The sequence below is a fragment of the Rhincodon typus genome, unplaced genomic scaffold (assembly GCF_021869965.1).
Source record: "Rhincodon typus isolate 14 unplaced genomic scaffold, sRhiTyp1.1 hic_rhity00000857, whole genome shotgun sequence".
In the NCBI taxonomy this organism is placed as follows: Eukaryota; Metazoa; Chordata; class Chondrichthyes; order Orectolobiformes; family Rhincodontidae; genus Rhincodon; species Rhincodon typus.
In genome coordinates, this window is record NW_025966495.1 from 21,697 (window position 1) to 41,716 (window position 20,020).

At 39.3% G+C, this 20,020-nt stretch overlaps 1 protein-coding gene across 1 annotated transcript in view; it reads left to right on the plus strand.

Annotated features, from left to right (window-relative positions):
* Nucleotides 1-17,000, plus strand: part of LOC125481097 (NEDD4-like E3 ubiquitin-protein ligase WWP2) — a 34,339-nt gene extending 17,339 nt beyond the window's left edge. The window contains exons 2-4 of the mRNA XM_048592234.1: nt 1,601-1,745; nt 6,135-6,256; nt 16,910-17,000. Of these exons, the coding sequence (XP_048448191.1) occupies nt 1,601-1,745; nt 6,135-6,256; nt 16,910-16,911 (269 nt within the window). The 3' untranslated portion in view covers nt 16,912-17,000. The remainder of the gene's footprint in view (nt 1-1,600; nt 1,746-6,134; nt 6,257-16,909) is intronic.
* The last annotated feature ends 3,020 nt before the right edge of the window (nt 17,001-20,020 follow it).

Consider the following 20,020-nt stretch of genomic DNA (forward strand, 5'->3'; position numbering starts at 1 on the left):
CCTGAAATCAATACAGCACCAAAGACTCTGAAAATATATTAACTTGGCTTTACATCAGGCATCATCTTTTTGCAAGCTAACTATTCTAAAGGGAAATTTTTAAAAAAAATCCAACACTAGATTTTAATGTAACTATCAAAAATGAATAAAAATTTTAATTCCAGGTGTGAAAATCGATGGTCCATTTTTTGTGGCTGTAGAAAATCAGTAGTTTGTGGAAGATGCATTGCTAATTTTTTTTTAGAATTTATTCTAAGCAAGTCATGGAACCAGTCACTTCACCAATTAGAAACTTAAAGTCTGTTTGTAATCAAATCTTTGTTAAAATGAACATGAGCCTTTTTTTATAAAATCATTTTCATTCTTTTTCTGTTTTTCCAATAGCTTATTTGATTTGGCATTAACTGAGCTTGCAGTTGTTGAATCTGAGACAGTGAAGCTTGCTAGTGGAATGGATTGTATTTGGAATATATTTTTAAATGGTGATCTCATGTCGAGCTATTAACCTTGTTTGTGTAATGTCTGTGCACCAATATAGTGTTCTATTTTATGTTTCCATCAATTTTGCTCTCTGTTGAGGATGAAAAAGGACTTCAATGTAGTGGAGATATCATAACATTGAAAGACAAAATGGATAGCTTGCTGTGTTTGAGGTTAGCTGTTGGCCGGTGCATGGGAATAATCAACAAACTAGTCTCCCTTCCTCGGCCAGTGTGCTGTCTTGTGTCTGCTCTCTGCTGTGCCTCACCATGGTTGTGCAATTAAATACGTTTTAGGTTTTTGTATATTCTAGTTCAATATGTGAAACATGAACCACGCATTAAAAGAACTTTACTTAAAACTGCAGTTTATAAGGCCTCTGCTGAATTGTCTGAGTGAAGTGATGCACTTTTTATTCATTTACAGGATGTGGGAGTTGCTGGCAGAGCCAGCATTTATTACCCATCCCTGATGGCCCTTAACTGAATGGCTTGTTAGGCCATATTTAGAGGGCAGTTAAGAATCACTCCCATTACCGTCAGGTCTGGAATTACAGTCAGCCAGACCGGTGGGGTCAGCAGGTTTGATTCCTTCTAAGATGTTAGTAAAGATTGGTTTCTACAATGATCCAGAAATAACATATTCACTATTGATGTTTCTTGCTTTTTATTGAAGTTTTATCTGTTGGCTGACTTTAAATTCCCAGCTGTGTGCTTAGTTTTGAACTCATGCTTCTGGATTACCAGTCTGACAGAATAACCATTCTGCTGCTGGTTTACTTCAGAGTGCCTTACGTTAATACACAAATGCTGTGCAATTGGTAATTAATTAAGTTTATCTCTCTCCAAGCAAGGGCTGGTTTTGTCGTATGCTTTTATTTTTAAAATATATTTTTGATTTTCTGTCATTGGGTCTTTTTCAGATTATGAAATGTATTTTGTCCAAATGCTAATCAATAAATGAAATGACCTTGCTGGTTTTAATTTTGAAATGTGAGTGTTTAGTCTTTATTTTTGGGTGCTTCTGGTGATGTGAGATTTGCTACTGTAATTGTAATAACCTGCTTGTTATTGCTTTAAAAATATAGGTTTTACAACAGTTTTAACTATTTTTTGTTTAGTTTTGAAAGCAAAGCTGAGAGTCCCCAAATCAGCAAGGATCAGTTGTTACATTGAGGTGACAGTGGATGGTCTGAACAGTGAAACAAAGAAAACTGGAAAACGAAATGGAAACCTCCATCCACAATGGAATGAGACATTGACCTTGTAAGGAAAAACGATCATTTTATTATTTCCTGTTGCATACGACTCATGGATTCAACACAGACAAAAAGTAATTTCACACAGTCTCCTTGAGGGATGAAGCACATTTCTTTGATAAATTGTGTTTTGTGCCTGAATGAGATTAGACACAATTTAGCAAAGACTCATTCCGTGGTCATTTTCTCCAGAATTAGCCCTGTTTGAATCCAATACCCTGTTTATTGAATGTGTATCATGTATATAAGTTTCAAGTTTGTTTTCTAATTGAAAAATTTGATTGATCCCTATTTATTCCAAAGTAATGCCTGAAATCTGTTGCTAAAATCTTCCACATTGTCATCTTAATCGTGCAGTGAATGGATTAGATAAATATCTTTGTACATAGTCAAGTTTATTGCCAAATATTTTGATTCTGTCACATACATGAAATGTTTAAAGCACTACAGTGCATCCTGGATCATGTGAATGATTCCAGTTTACATATACATTACACTGGTTCTGTAAACATTTGGATATGCGAATTTGATCCTCTTGATGTAACTAGTGAGTGAAATGATCAGATTTGGTCATTTACATAAATTTAGCATTGGTGCAAAACAAACTGCTTTCCCCAGTGTGAACAATATTGTCTCTTGCGCTTCATCCCACATTTCTCCTGATCTGTCATCTTGTCCCTTCATAAACTTTTACATTTTTCCGTCTCTGATCATTAATTTTACAATGCAGAAGTAGAATCATAAAATCAGTATAAGGGGGAAGGAGACCATTCAGCCCAGCGAGTCTAGGCTGACCCTCTGAAGAGCATCCGACCCAGATCCAATTCCCTACCCTCTCATTATAACCCCACATTTCCCATGGCTGATCCGCCTAGCCTACACATCCCTGGACACTACAGACAATTTAGCATGGCTAATCCACATCTTTGCACTGTGGAAGGAAATGAGAGCATCCGGAGGAAATCCACAGAGATAAGGGGAGAGCATGCAAATTCCATACAGACAGTCGTCTAAGGCTGGGTGTCTTCAGTCCATCATACTAGTGCTGGCCTTCTGAAAAGAGTTACACTCTAACCATTTCCCCTGTTAATTCTGATATTATTTTGATTTGTCTGGTCCATAAAGAAACATCCTTAATGTTTTAAAAACGTGCCAGATAATCTTTAGGTCTGGCTGGTTTTCCCTGAAGTTTTTATCCTCTTTGGGAAAAGTGCTACTGCTCCCAGGCAGACACCAGATTAGCGTCGCTCAGCAGATCTCGTTGACTTGGTAATGGTCTGATCTGCATAATTTAATAGTGCCCTCTAGTGGGAGACCATCCTGCCTGAACTTTAAATCTATAGCTGACCATGGGTGAGTTGAAGAGAATGGGTTATAGAATCATACAGCGCAGAAACAGGCCTTCGGGTCAGTTCCCAGTCTCATGTAACTGCTGTGGTGAAGGTTTATAATATATAATTTTATTATTTGGGAACTTGGATTTTAATAGAGAGTTAAATGGAATTTTGGTCTTCAATACTGAAAAGCTCTGATTTTTGGTAAAGAAAGGGTCAAAGTAATTTGGAATGGTAAGTTAGATACAATGTTGCCAAGAAATCATATGACTTAATCTAAGTGACTCAACAAGCTACCTGGTGAGATAATTGCTGCTTTATGTTGACTTAAATGTATATGGCCTACAAAGTGCAAGGCCAAGGCCAGAAGGAAGTGACAGTTCAGGAGAAAAGATCCATACCAGCAGATACGCTATCTAGCAGCTTAAAAGCAGTCAATGTCTTGCGTCTGTTTCTTAAAGATCAATGGGAAATGTCAATGAGTTAGCCTGGAAGGTTGTGTGGCTCAGGGACAGACAATAACAGAGAAAATCACTTCTGTTGAACGTGCAGTAAGTCACTGACGTTTGTAAGTTCAATAAGATATGGAGGAAGGAGTTATACTTTGCTGAGTTTGTGTGTCTTGAAGGATATTGTTAAGAAAAAGGGTTGAATCTTTTTGCTGTTTATGATAAGAATTTTCCTATAGTCCTATAAATAGCTTTTTAGAATTTATTTTTGTGAAATGAACTTGTGTTAGTTTGCTAAAAGTACGTTGAAGCTAAAAGTACATTGACAGCCTCATGTGAATATGTTTAGTGAATGGCCACCACAGTAACCAAATTACCAAGCCAGTTTGAACTCTGGAATCTGACTTGTCCAATGTTACCATCAACTGGCATCATAACATGGCTCCAGACCCTGGACTTGGTTTTTGTCTGATGACACTATTATCTTTGGACAGATGAGTTAGAAGCAGTAACAATGGACCATAGATTAATGCTGCTCCTGTGTTAGGTGTGTGGATGTAAAGATGCCAGTGAGACAATTCTATGAAGGAGACAGAATTGAAGAGTCTTTTAGACCCAAGTCAACAGAACACGCACACCAGTTTTCTGTACTTAGTAAGAATTTCTATTTATTGCAAGTAAATAGATTTCCAGTACAGAAAAGTTATGAACCATTGCTATAAAACTCCACGAGCTAAAACTATAACTACTTTATAAAAGACCCCCTGTATACACACACACAGTCAAAAACAAAATCAATCAATGTAATGGGTGGAAGGAAAGACTGGGAAGGAAGTTCAGTGTTCCTGTCCACAGGGTTTACCGAGATGATCCTTTTGCTGTTCAGAATGCTATTTCTTGATCTTCCATCTCCAGATACTTTCACTCTCGGCGGCGCAGGGTAACTGTTTCCTATGTATAAAAGTCTCTGACTTATTAATTAAATATTACAGCAACCGATGATTGAAAGTAAACCAGCCATCTTCAGACTTAAGAGGGTTTTTAACTGTGGAAGAAGACAGCTCCTTCCCTTCCTGAGATCCAAGGGCTTCCACCACAAGCATTAGCCCACAAGCTGTTCAAATACTTGCTGTCCGGCAGGAGGCCTTTGTCATTTGTCGATGGAATGGTGGCCAGTTTACAATCAGCTCCTTGTTGCCATTCAGATCTCCATTTGTACACAGCCCCTTGTCTCCAGTTCATCTGTAACTAGGCTTTCCCCTGCTTGAAGCAACAGCTGTGTAAACAGTTCTTCTAATGAGTGTCAGGTAACTTGCTTTTAAAAAGTGTAGTAGTCCTTGGCTTTTAAAGCAGCTATTTTCCTATTTCAGTCCACAATCAAAATGACAGAAAAATAAAACAATGTTATCTTTACGCTGTAAATTATTATTGGTGATATTTCCACCGAAGTGGATAGGAATAGAAAGAGATTTAATGAAGATCTATAAAGATAAATCAGTTTACTGGCTAATGAAGGACTATTTTCTTTGGAGAGTCATTGATGAAGGTTGTTTGACTTTTTTACTGGCCGTTATACCTTGTAAGTGATCAATAGAAAGTGAAAGGACTGCGGATGCTGTAAATCAGAGACAAAAATAGAAATGCTGGAAAAGCTCAGCAGGTCTGGGAGCATCTGTGGAGAGAAATCAGAGTTAATGTTTTGGATTGAGTGACGCTTCCTCAAAAATGATCAATAGATGTATGTTTGAAGCACCTGGGGGTAAGAACAGGAAAAAGCTGCCAACACAGATCTGGAATTTTTGGTTTTAAGTGTGGGGGAATTTGGGGAGGTAGAGAAAAATCACAAAGAGTGCTGTTGGCACTGTCAATGGCTTGACATACAGCTCCCATTTGCTATAAAAATTCTACCCTTGGCTTAGGTCCTGTGATTACGGGCCCGTCCATTTCAAAAGAGGAGCTGTAGCTTTAAATACCAATCCAGTACCATGCAGCAGATGAAGCGGACAATAGTGCCTGTGGTTTATAACAAAAAGTACAAACATGCTGGCAATCAGGTTGGTTCTGCCAATAGGAGGGGTCAAGTGATGTGATTCTATGAGTTGGAGAATATTAGGAAGCAATCTGGATACACCAATGTGGAACTATTTTTTAATAAAATGGAAATGCATTATTAAACATGTAGCATCTGTTTTTTTTTAGAGGGAGAAAGGCAGTTTAATGTTTTAACTAGTATCATAAGACTTGGTTGCGAATAGGAGATGCACAGAACAACTCATTATCACAAATCCAATTTTCTTTTTTCCCTGTGGTGAAATGCTTTGCTGATTTGACTTGGAAGAGCACCTTCTCTTGAAAATGAATCCTGCTTCGGTTATGTTTTCATGGCAGGATATAATTGAAGCATGCAGTACAACATTTAAAATTACTGACTCTGGGCCAATGTCCAGTCTGTCTTCGATACCCTTTGTGACTTTGGGCAACTAAGTTAGGTGTAAGATAAATCTGAGTGATACGTATAGATTTTAAAAACCTATGCTGTGAATTTCGTAGGGTTTTTATGTTTCCATATTAGTTCTGAATTCTTTTTATGTAATGACATGTCTTTCATCTTAGGCATGTAACGCCACAGAGCAAATTGGAGCTGAAAGTCTGGAACAGTCATACCTTGAAAAATGAACTCTTTGGCAGTGTGACTCTTGATGTCTGTGACATTTTAAAGAAGAACAATGGAAAGTGTGAGTTCCTCTTGCTGTGTATTTTTTTAAATTAATTTTACCATGCAAGGTTTCAAAACCAACATTTTCATTGTCAAACCAAAGTTATTGATAAACTGAATTGCTGTGTTTGTTACTGTACTTTTTATTGGTAGCTAAAAAGTAAGAATGCAATTCATGTTCCGTATGTCTGAAAAGTAGAGAGAAATCTGGCTGCTTTAAGTTGGCAAAAACTACCCAGATCTCAAAGACTTGATTATATTGCAAGACTTGCTGACGCTTACTTCACTACGAGAGACGAATGCTTGGAGAGGAAACCGGCATTTGAAACAGTGTGGCCGATGTGTTATACAGTCTGTGCCTAAAGACGCAGCATCCACATTGCCAGAGTTGAGGAAGCATAAATGCTTTGCTATTTTACACAATGTTGTTAACTGTGTAGAGAAATTAGCAATGTATCAGACTGTAATAACTACAGCCATATTATTTTTCCCTTTTCTCAGTTACAAATTATTGTGCTTACTAATTATGTGATTTAGCTTAAACCAGATACTTACCTGGAGTCTTGAATGATTGAGAAAACTGAAAGTGTTTCTGTTTGTGATAAGGCTCACTGACCAATGGTATTGGTGCATTTTAATTATAAAGTTGCACAGGAATTGAAAATTTAGGGATGAGAAAGGAAAAGAGTTTTAATTTTGGAGAAATCGCTTTTAAAGACTGCACTCAACTTATGTAATAATGAGTGTTATGAAACAGTACTTATTGGTTGTTTGTTATATGAATATGCAGTAGAACTGTATGCAATTCTAGTTGTCACACAGTTCGAAGGATATGATTGCACTGGAGAGGGTTCATAAGAGATTCATAGGGATGTTGCCTGGGATGAAAAATCTCAGTTATAAGGAGAGACTGCATAGAGTTTGTTTTTTGTTTTCATAGAGTCATATAGCACAGAAACAGACTCTTCGGTCCAACCAATCCTTGCTGAACACAATCCCAAACTAAACTGGTCCCACCTACTTGCTCCTGGCCCATATCCCTTCAAACCTTTCCTATTCATGTATCTATCCAAATGTCTTTTAAACGTTGTAATTGTACCCGCATCCACCACTTCCTCAGGAAGTTCATTCCACATGCAAACCATCCTCTGTGTAAAAATTTTGCCTCATGTCTTTTTTAAATCTGTCTCCTCTCACCTTAAAAATGTGCCCCCTAGTCTTGAAATCCTCCACCCCAGGGAAAAGACAAGTACCATTAACTCTATCTATACCTCTCATTATTTTATAAACTTCTATCAGATTGCCTCTCAACCTCCTATGCTCCAGTTAAAAAAAGTCTCAGCCTACCCAGTCTTTCTCTATAACTCAAACCTTGCATACCTGGAACATCCTGGTAAATCTCTTCTGAACCTTCACCAACTTGATAATATTCTTTCTATAACTGGGCGACCAGAACCATACACAGTATTCTGGAAGAGGCCTCACCAATGTCCTGTACAAACTCAACATGACTTCCCATCTCCTATACTGAAAGCTCTGAGCAATGAAGGCTAGTGTGCCAAACATCTTTTTAACCACCCTGTCTATATATGATGCAAACTCCAAAGAATTATGCACCTGCACCCCTATGTCCGTCTGTTCTACAACGCTACCCAAGGCCTTACCATTAATTGTATAAGCCCTATTCTTGTTTGTTGTACCAAAATTCAATACCTCACATTTATCCAGACTGAACTCCATTTGCTGTTTTTCAGTCCATTGACCCATTTGATCAAGATCCCTTGTAACCTTAGAAAACCTTCTTCACTGTCAACAATGCCACTAATTTTGGTGTCATCCATAAACTTACTAACCATGCCTTCTGTGTTCTCATCCAAATCATATATAAAAATGACACACAAAAGACCTTAGAACACAGGAAGCTGAGGCGGGTTGAGGTATATAAAATTATGAGAGGCATCAACAGAATAAATCAGGAGAATCTCTTCCCCATGGCAGATATGTCTAAGACCAGAGGTCATAAATTTAACCTGACGAGCAAGTGGTTTAGAGGAGGTCTGAGAGAAAAAAAATACCCAGCGGATGATGGATTTATAAAATTTGCTGCCTGAGAGTGTAGTGGAGGCAGGTACTCTGGCAATATTTAAGAAGCATCTGGATGAGTACTTAAAATACCAGGGCATAGTAAATTATAGACCAGGTGCAGGTAAATGGGACTAGTGTAGTTTGGTATTTGTTAGTTGGCATAGACCTGATCGTCTGATGGCTTGTATCTGTGCTGTATGACTTTACTGGTATTGTGGTTATTTCAGTTCAAGTTTTTATTGTTTTCACTTCTGCACATCGTTCAGTTTTTACACATTTAGTCCAATTGAAAGAATAGCCATGGAGGTAATCTTCTCCTAGACCTCTGACACTGCTGGTTATTTTTAATTTGTTCATAGGATGTGGGTGTGGCTAGCAAAGCCAGCATTTTTCACCCATTCCTAATTTGCCCAGGGACAGTTAAGAGTCAGCCTCTTTGCCTTGGGTCTGGAGTCACGTGAATGCCAGACCGGGTAAGGATGGCAGATTCCCTTCCCTTAAGAACATTAGTGAACCAGATGGGTTGCAACAATCAACCATGCTCATCATTAGGTTAACTTGTTAATTGCAGACTTTTTTTTAAGATTGATTTCAAATTTTCACCATTTCCCATGATGGGATTCAAACCCATTTCCCCATTACATTAAACTGCGGTTCTGGATTACTAGTCCAATGACATTACCACTATGCCGCATCATCAATCTTAGCTGATTGCTTGAGTGTGTCAGGGTTTTCCCAATCTTTTTCCAGTGTTCCCTTGTTTTATGGGATAGAACCTGATAATTATTCAACAGATCTCCCTGATCACATTGCTGAGATCAGAACTTGAGAATTATGGACATTGACCTATGCTGCATTGATCCACAAGGCTGAAACTTGGGAAGCTGTCCTCTGCATGCTGTCCTCGCTGAAACATATTTCTAGCTACACTTCATCTCGTTGGCGTAATTGTTTACAGAAAAATGCAGTTGTACTGTGACTCGATGCTAAATAGTGCCATAAACACAAAGAAAGAGGTACTTCAACAGGACAGAAGCAAAAGCGGTATCCATAATGTTTGTTCTGTGAGGGACCTAGGGAGTTGTACAATGGTAACTAGCTCTGTTATTGTTAAATTTTGACTCTTGCCTATTTATAATTGTTCAGTTTCAACCATGACTCAGTCAGTGAGTAGGAAGGAATGGTTTCAAGTCTCATTCCAGGATTTGATCAAAAATAAATCCTGTGCTGCACTGTTGGAGTTGGAGTTGATGTTTTCCAGATGAGATGTAAACTGAGCACAGTAAATCCTGTTGCTGACCGGAAAGGAGTTGGGAATGGCTATGTGTCCATACTTAGTTCACATTGTGGCTGCTTGCACACGTTGCCTCTCTGTTTCTACATGATAGGCACACATGGTTGCACAGGACCAAATCCCACTTCCAATCTATGCTCAATAATAAGATAAGAGGTCCGGCTGGATTTATAGTGCATCGTGGATGCACAAAATGGAATTCATAACAATCTTCTGAAGTAAGTTGGAAAGACTTTGTGGAGGTATTTCCCATCTAGGTCAGTTGGTAGTTCATGGACGCTTAGCCCAGAGTTATAGTCTTGAATCCCACATTGTGTGGTAAATTTGGTAAACTTTTAAGTTTTAAAGTTGTTTTGTTGCAATTGATAAATTCAAAGACTGATTCACTGTGATTGGCTCTGTATATGTGATTTGAATGAGAATTACGGACATTGACCTACGCTGTATTGATCCACAAGGCTGAAACTTGGGAAGCTGTCCTCTGCATGCTGTCCTCAGTGAAACATATTTCTAGGTACACTAGTGATTTGGCAAAATAAACTCAGCCCAAACTGTGTCTCTCCCCTCGGGTGGGTTTACAAGATCCCTGGGCACTATTTTGAAGGAGAACAAGGGAGTTATCACTGGTATCCTGGATGAATGAACCATTGTGTGGAAAAACATGTGCTGACATATTTAGCTTGTTTTGACTTGTGATTTACAAGCAGGCCGGTTGATGACTTACTCAAAAAGTCGTGCTTAATGCTGTAAGTTCATTTGTACTCAGGATTACAGATATAAAATGGACATAGAATAAAAATGATGATTGATTCAAAAGGCTGAGGAAGATGGGAAAAGAACATTTAACCCAAGTACTTCGTCACTCTACTCGTAGAAAATAAATAATTCAAACATTTTTACATGTTGCCTGTAGTAATTCATACAATGATCCTAAAACAGCTAGATCCAATTTGGAGATGGACCTGTATTTACTTAACTATATCATGTCCAGTGAAGCAATTCTTTACAGTCAAATTTCCAAAAATGTGCAGAGTTCCTTGTTTTGACCATGAAGTTTGAACCTGTCCAGAAATTGCCCATCTTTCTTTAGATTTCTTTCAGTGACCTTCTATAATGTGAAGTCCCTTGTAGTCAACTTTACAGGTAAGGATACTTGGCCGACAGAATATTAAGTTCCATCTTACCTACTTTGCACAGTTTGCGAGATCTGTTCCTGATAAATACCAGAAATATTTCCAAATGCCAAGTCGTTCTTTGTCAGCACTGTCTGTTCTTTCTCCATTGCATTGTTAGTTTCAAAGTTCAGAAGTAGGCCATTCAGCCTACTAGATCTGCTCTGCCATTCAATGAGATTATGGCTGATCTGATATTCCTTAACCCCACTTTCTTACCTTTTCTCAGTAAGCCTTGATTCACTTACAGATTAAAAATCTATCTCAGCCTTGAATATACTTAATGACCCCTGAGGGAAGAAATTCCCCCTCATCACTATCTAAAATGTGTGTGAACCCCCTTATTATTTTTCTTTATTTTTCTAATTTATTCCTAAGAATTTGTACCAAGGTACCTTGTACCTGAATGGTGTAAAAGACTGTAATGCAGAACTTTTTATTTATTTATTTTCTAATTTATTCCTAAGATTCTGTACCTAGGTACCTTTGTACCTAAGATGACGCCATAGGTGGTGACTTTGTAAACTTTTCACTGCACTCATGTGAGTACATGTGACGATAAATCTAACTCTAATTCTAATTCTATGATGAGATTATGCTGTCTGGTCTTAGACTCTCCCACAAGAGGAAACAGCCTTTCTGCATCTACACTGTCAAATCCCCTAAGAATCCTATGTGTTTAATAAGGTTGCCTCTCATTCTTCTATATTCCAATACATACTGCCCCAAACCACTATTTTTAACAAGAGGCAGGCGGACTAGTTTAATTTGGGAACATGGTTGGCGCGGACTAGTTGAACTGAATGGTCTGTTTCCATGTTATATGATTCGATGACTGAAAACAAGCATTTGTTACATTAACACCGCACAATTTTCAATCATGGTAGTAATTGTGTTTTAAAGTTCCTTTCCTGTTCTGGATGGCTATTGGTTATCCACAGTCGACATCACAAAAGCTGATTATCTGATATTTATCACATTTCTGTTTGTGGAAGCTTGCTATGAATAAATTGGCTGCTGCATATCCTAAACCATAACTGTGACTACAACACAAAAGTAATTAATTAGATGTGAAGCACTTTGGGCTGAAGTGGTCATGCAGAACGCTATATGAAATACAGGTTGTTCCTTTCACGTTAATTGCCTAGATTTTACCTCTTGATTGTAACATTATGGAGACTGACTTGAAGAGTGGTTGTCTTGTCTGAAAGATCTTTTCTGCATGGAAGGCAAGATGGAATTAGTTTAGAGATAGTAGGAACTGCAGATGCTGGAGAATCTGAGATAACAAGGTGTAGAGCTGGATGAACACAGCAGGCCAAGCAGCATCAGAGGAGCAGGAAGGCTGACGTTTCGGGCCTAGACTCTTCTTCAGAAATGGGGGAGGGGAAGGGGATTCTGAAATAAACAGGGAGAGAAGGGGAGGCGGATAGAAGATGGATAGCGGAGAAGGTAGGTGGAGAGGAGACAGACAGGTCAAAGAGGCAAGGATGGAGCCTGTAAAGGTGAGTGTAGGTGGGGAGTTAAGGAGGAGATAGGTCAGTCCAGGGAGGACGGACAGGTCAAGGGGGCGGGATGAGGTTAGTAGGTAGGAGATGGGGGTGGGGCTTGAGGTGGGAGGAGGGGATAGGTGGGAGGAAGGACATGTTAGGGAGGCGGGGACGAGCTGGGCTGGTTTTGGGATGCGGTAGGGGGAGGGGAGATTTTGAAGCTTGTGAAGTCCACATTGATACTGAGACAACAAGGTGCAGGGCTGGATGAACACAGCAGGCCAAGCAGCATCATAAGTGTTCATCCAGCCCTGCAGCCTTTCTGCTCCTATGATGCTGCTTGGCCTGCTGTGTTCATCCAGCCCTGCACCTTGTTGTCTCGGATTCTCCAGCATCTGCAGTTCCTACTATCTCTGATTCAATTTTAACTCCACATTGATACCATTGGGCTGCAGGGTTCCCAAGCGGAGTATGAGTTGCTGTTCCTGCAACCTTCAGGTGGCATCGTTGTGGCACTGCAGGAGGCCCAGGATGGACATGTCGTCTGAGGAATGGGAGGGGGAGTTGAAATGGTTCGCGACTGGGAGGTGCAGTTGTTTAGTGCGAACCGAGCATGGGTGTTCTGCAAAGCAGTCCCCAAGTCTCCGCTTGGTTTCCCCGATGTAATTTAGAATGGTTTCGTGGTCAGCTGCGATATGAAAACTTTGCATTTTAACTTAATAATCTCCATAAAATTAAATTCTTCATAAACATATGTACTTTCTTGGATTGTAGCACCTTTCATGACCCAGGGACATCTAAAGTGCTGCATAATGAATTAACCATTCAGAAATATATTTATTTTACTGTAGAAAATGCAGCTGTGTTTTTAACTAGCAAGGCACCACAGAAGAAGTGATCAAATAATCTGTGTTGGTATTGTTTAAAAGGGTAAATGTCGGTTAGGATGTTAGGAGAAGACTCCTGCTGCACTTTAAATAGTTCTATTGGATCTTTGTCTCCCCCGAGAGGACATGACTTGGCAATCTCCATTTTTAATAAAAAGTTTCCTAGGGTTGTTTAACTCCTCATGGAAGATGGCACCTCTGATGATACAGCACTTCCTCAATGCATAGGAGACAAAGACATTCAAAATAGAAGCCTATGTTTGTTTAGTAGTATAGTTATACATTATGACTGTTCCTAAAGGAATTTTATTAAGTAACTGCAATATCAGATCAACTCGAGTAAGAAGGCAGCAACTGGATTGAGACCGTGAGTACTTCATTCAGCTTCTACAATGTCAGTCTGCTCTCCCAAGTCAACACCTTACAGTGTTCAATAATATATCACTGTTATACGAAACTTTGACGATGTTTATCAAGTTGGCCACCATATTTCTTAGCTTAACCGTTGAATAATTCTGCTTTGTACTCGATTTCAAATGAACAGGAGCTCCTTGTGCAATGGTCAGCTCACTTAGCATTACCTTATGAGAGAGTCCTTTAAAGAGTAACTTTGAGGCTGTATCCTTCAGAGGTAGGCTGCTCTTCGCCTAGCCAGTAATTCCTATTTCTGGTAAACAACTGGCTACAGATTATGCATATTGCAGTTCATAATTGTACAGATATTCACAGCTTCAATAATCCTTTGTGTGCTAGCAGACTGAACTGCAGCTCAATGGATAACATTTCTTAATGTATATTCTGTGATGACTGTGCTTTTTAAAAGCCCATTTAAATCTCTACAGCACTTCAAGGTGCAGAAGAAATGATGGTTGGGAGACACATAAGTAACCTGCTTCAGCAATGGCTTTTTTAAAAATAAAATGCTTTATAGGTTCTCAGCTTGGTTTTATTGCAATTTAGTTTATTTAGTGTGTTCGTTGTCTTCACAATTTGAACTGTATTTTCTCAATTTGATATACTGCTCCAAGTCAAATAAAAACAGTGATCTGTTTCTAGACTTCACTGAACATTGTCTTTGTTTAATACAGTTATGTCAGGATAAATTTATTGTTTTTGTACTGATTGGTATATTTGCTGACTCTGCATAAGGGAATATTTTGACCTTGGAATATATTTACAGTGTGCGTCATCTCCAACAGCATCTCCAAATAACTGTGTCAGAGCTTTCTGAATTGTTTCTTGTTGAAACTTCTTGAATCTCAATATTGATTTGTCACTAATATTTTAATGACAAATTTGTTTTTATTTTCCTACTCTCATATTTTGATGAAGGATGATAAGAGAACAGTGGAATGAGAGTAGGCTATCCAGCCCCTTATGCCTGTGCTAGCATTGAGTTAGGTGGTGGCTGATTTCAGTAGCTTACCTTGGTTTCATAACTCCTCAACCTAAATCTAACAAAAATGTACTCAACCAAGTTTTGGGAAAACAGCTACTGCCTTTGCTCAACAAAAATTCCTATTCCCCAGCAATTTGCTGCACCTTTCTTGCTGGCAGCTGTAAGGCTAAAATATACTGTTCACAACTTTGGCATTATATTTGATTCTGAAACAAACTTCTAATTACAACTTCATCACAAGATAGCATAGTTTCACTTCTAACATCACCCAACGCTACTCCACCTCATTTTAAAGCCTCATTGATGTCTTTTGTTGTCTTTAGACTTGCTTATTCCAGTGTATTTCTCACTGAAATCCTATCTTTTGTTCTCTGTAAATTTGGCTATCCAAAACTCTGCAGTCCCTGTCCTTTCTCTTACCAAGTCTTGCTCACACACCAACCATTCTCACTGACTTACATTAGCTTCTGGTTAAGCAAATACATGATTCAAAAAAAAAACTCATCCTTGTTTTCAAATCAGTTCATGGCCTTAACCCTTCCCATCCCTGTACTCATCTGATTCTGGATTCTCGGACACCCCCGATTTCGAAACTCTGCTACATTTTCAGCCATAACTTCAGCCACTGCAGCCCTGGTGTCCATTGTTCCTTCCCTAAATCTTCATATGCCTCTACCTCTTCTTGAAACCTATCTCTTCTGTACCTCATTTTGTGACTTGGTTTGGCTCCTACAGAAAACAAAGTAACTTAACTCTGTATAAGTACAAAGTGGGGATCTGTGAAATTTTCTGTTGATTTGCTATCAATAGCTATTTGTGAGGGACAGTTCCAAATTTCTTGCACTCTTTATGCAAAAGTACTTTCTGATTCCCCACCATGCTTATGGACTCTAAACAGTATTTGCTAAAACACTACATATAGGCTTATCAGCAAAATCGAAGCCCATGGATTTAAAGGGATGGTCTCAATGTGAATATAAAATTGCTTTTTTAAAACAGGAAATAATTGTGATCTACCTGAGTTTTAAGAGTGGAGGATGGTGCATTGTGGAGTTCCCTGGGGATTGATACTAGAATCGTTGCTTTTTTTGATCCATTGACTGAAGTTGATTTGGATGTTGTTACAAAGACATTTAATATTGCTTGGAGGATTAAAATTCTGAAAGATTCTGGAAAATGAAAGGTGTTTAAAGTTTTATGGGCATAAAAGGAGTGATTTCTTTAAAATATATCATGGAAATTTCACTGTGGACATTGGAGATTTTTTTTTTAACAAGACTTCCCAGAAATCCATAGTCTATAGGCATGAGGTTGGAAAAGCACAGCGGGTCAGACAGCATCAGAGTATAGAGAGGTTCAGAAAAGCTTTGAGGTATTTCATTTATGTGGACAAATTGGCAATACTGGATTATTTTTCTTAGAGTAGAGAATGTTGAAGGATTTGCTGGAGATGGTAAAGATCTTGAGAGAACTGAACTGAGTTGAGTGGGAGAAACTTCGATTGAAATGAACCAAGAGCCACAAGGGAAAATATTTTCACTGCGTGTAACATTAGGGACCTGAATGCATTGCCAGTGTGTGTGGAGGCATTTTCAATTGTTGCTTTGTAAAGGGCATTGGATCATTACCTAGGAGAAAATTTGCAGAGCTTTGAGGAGAAGTCAGGAGAATGGGACCACCTCACTTCTTGAGAGTCGCCATAGAAATGATGGATCCAGTGGCTTTGGTTTGTGCTGTAACCTTTCTTTACTATCCTACAGTTCTGCAGTAACGCATGTTCCAGCAACGCAAATTAGCTATAATGCAATTGACAAACGGGGAATGCTATTTCAAAAACATGAACTTGTGTTAGCTATAACACGATTCCATCGAGTACGTATCGACATCGTGGGCTTTGTCAAAGGAAAATTTCTTTTTTTTCGATCCTTGCAGATGGTGTAAATGTTCAGAGTAAATCATAATGAGCTCATTTGAAAAAGGTAATTGGATTGCATGTCATAAACCTCAAATAAAATATCACACAGAAAACAACCGTCTTATTAGGAAAATATGTAAAGTCTTAGTTTGAAGAGTTTATGCTGAACACATTAAATGCAAAAAGATGAAGTATAGTCAAAAATAATGAGTGCAGTTAAAATATGCACCTTTGTGTGTAGTATTTCTGCCTAGATTTTGTTACATATTTAATATGTAAGAACTTTTGAACTTTCTCATGTAAATCATTTATACCAAAAATTATCTGTGTTACAACTTGCTCTTTTCCAGCACTATTTTGAATACAGTTTACTCAGGTTTACAACGCAGTTTAATCCTACAATTAATTTCAATGTCATTGGGCTACACAGGAAAGAAAGGTCCGATTCCTCTGCTTCACTTGTCTGAAAATCTATCCAGAAGTCTGTGCTGATGGAATGTCAGATCAGATCAGCAATGGGGTAGGCTGTGATGCAGACTATGTTGCAGGTGAATAGATTTTATTTGATTATAAGTGTCGAGACTCACACAAATGACTGGCATGGCACCAACACTTATAGGAGAGTGGTGAGAAAGAATTTTGAGTGATTTTTTTGGTGGTCTGCACCTAACCCCACTTTTCCCATAGGCCCCGTTATTTCAATAGTGCGATTTTCTATAATGCTATGTTGCGTAGGAACACAGCTATCACGTTATAGCAGAACCCCCTGTACTGGCTTTCTGATGGCTCATATGTCTAAATGTTCAGTCACTCTGCCCCGTTAATAGCTCATATAACTTCCCCACAATTTAAGTTGGACTGATCAGTCTACAATTTCCTTGTTTATCTGACACCTTTAAATAATGGAGCAAATAAACTGTGTATGGAAGATAATGACTTAAATACATCATGGGTTATGACATCAGTAAGTTAAACATCATTGTAGTTTTTCAAAGAATACAAGTAAAAATGAAATCACAATGATTTTATTGGAGACAATGTGGCATAGTGTATTGCAGAATGCTGTTCATTCCTAATGTCTCTATTATATTATCTGCATCCAAGATGGGGCGTTCCACTCCCGAACATCCCAGATGTCCCCTTATTTCAGGGACTGCAATTCCCCCACCCCCTTCAGTGGTCGAAAATGCTCTCGATCGCATCTCTTGCATTTCCCGTACCTCTGTCCTCACATCCCCTCCCCGCAACAAAAACAAAGACAGAATCCCCCTTGTCCTCACTTATCACCCCCACTAACCTCCGGATTCAACGTATTGTTCTCTGCCATTTCCGCCACCTGCAATCTGACCCCACTATGAAGGATATATTTCCCTCTCCACCCCGATCTGCCTTCCGTAGGGACCGCTCTCTCCGCGACTCCCTCATCCACTCCACACTCCACACTAGCCCCACGATCCCCAGCACCTTTCCCTGCAACTGCAGGAAGCGCTACACCTGCCCCTACACCTCCCCCCCCGCATCTCCATTCAAGGAACCAAAAAAACCTTCCACATCAGACAGATGTTCACCTGCACATCCACTAATGTAGTCTATTTCATCCGATGTAGCCTCCTCTACATCGGTGAGACCAAACGGAGGCTCGGAGACCGCTTTGTAGAGCGCCTGCACTCTGTTTGTGACAAACGACAACACCTTCCAGTCGCGAGCCACTTCAGCTCCCGCTCCCACTCCCTGGATAACATTGCCATCCTGGGCCTCCTCCAGTGTCACAATGACGCCACCTGGAAACTGGAAGAGGAGCCCCTCATATTCTGCCTTGGGAGCCTACAACCCAATGGTCTCAATGTGGACTTGACTAGTTTCCAAATCTCCCCACCACAGCCTCATCCCATGACCAACCCTCTCTCTCATCCCCGCCTCCTTGACCTGACACAACCTGTCCATCTTCTCTCCCACCTATCAACTCCTCCCACCTCACTGACCAGTCCCCACCACTCTACCTGCACACACCTATCACCATCCCACCTACCTACCCCAGCCCCACCCCTCCTCTCTCTATTTATTTCAGAGCTCCCTTCCCCTTCCCCATTTCCGAAGAAGGGCCCCAACCCAAAATGTCAGCTTTCCTGCTCCTCTGATGCTGCCTCGCCTGCTGTGTTCCTCCAGCTCTGCAGTGTTATCTCTTATATTCCAGTTCTGATTGGGATGGAAATTTTATCTTTGACATTAAAGGCTGAAATAAAAAAAGCATAACTTTGAATTTAAAATGTGCTGCCTAATCTTAGTCTAAATTCCAATGAATCAATCTCTAGCACAAAATGAATATTCTATCCTCATAGAGCAATGTGATTAGGAATTTTTAACTTTTAATGTTTTAAGACCAGTCTGAGGTTGAATTCAAGCTTAGCTGCATCAACCCTGTGTCACACCTAGTCTGGAAAGACTTGATTCTGCCACAGAATTCACAATAGAAAACAAACTTCTGTCTTGACCAATAATGTCAGTTGATTTAATTTCAAACATGACCCTTCAGTATTTATAGTTGCAGTAGAGTTCTGCACGCTGCTGGACATCCCAAAGGAACTAGTATTGAATCAGGAACATTGCTCAAGATTGACTTGATGAAACTAGTAATATGGAAAATAATGACATTCAAGTCATATAGGAAAGATGTTGTTGAACTTGAAAGGGTGCAGAAGAGATTTACAAGGATGTTGCTGGGTTTGGAGGGTATGACCTATTTGCAGAGGCTGAATAGGTTGGGGCTGTTTTCCCTGGTACTTCAGAAGGTGAAGGTGACTTTATGGAGGTTTTTAAAGTCATGAGGGGCATGGATAGGGTGAATATCCAAGGTCTTTTTCTCAGGGTGGGGGAGTCCAAAACTAGAGGGCATAGTTTAAGGTGAGAGGAGAAAGGTATAAAAAGGACCAAAGGGGCAACGTGTTCACGCAGAGGGTGGTGTGTGTGTGAAATGAGCTGCCAGAGGAAGGAGGCTGGTACAATTACAACATTTAAAAAGCATCAGAATGCATATATGAATAGGAAGGGTTTAGAGGGATATGGGCCAAATGCTAGTAAATGGGACTAGATATGTTTAGGATTTCTGGTTGGCATGGACAAGTTGGATCAAAGGGTCTGTTTCCGTGCTGTACAACTCTGGCTGTAAGTGACATCTTTAGGACTAGTGATCCCTCTAACTGCTTGGAGATACCACACACTCTGACACATGAATTTATACACCAGTTAACTTTTATTGTTGGGAAATGGCCAGAAATGTAATTAACGATGGCGTGATTGAATACTTCTAAATATGTTCATTAGATTAGAGGGCATCAGTATGAATTTACTGGAATGATACCTATGCTTCAAAGGTTACATTTATGAGGAAAATGACATCAATTGATACTGCTTGGAACTTAGAAGCTTGTGGATGATTTCAGATATTTTTTCAAGATATTAAAAGGCATAATTAGGGTTGATAAATGATGGTTATATCTGCTGATTGAGGAATCTAGAACCAGGAGGCAGGATTAAAAATTAG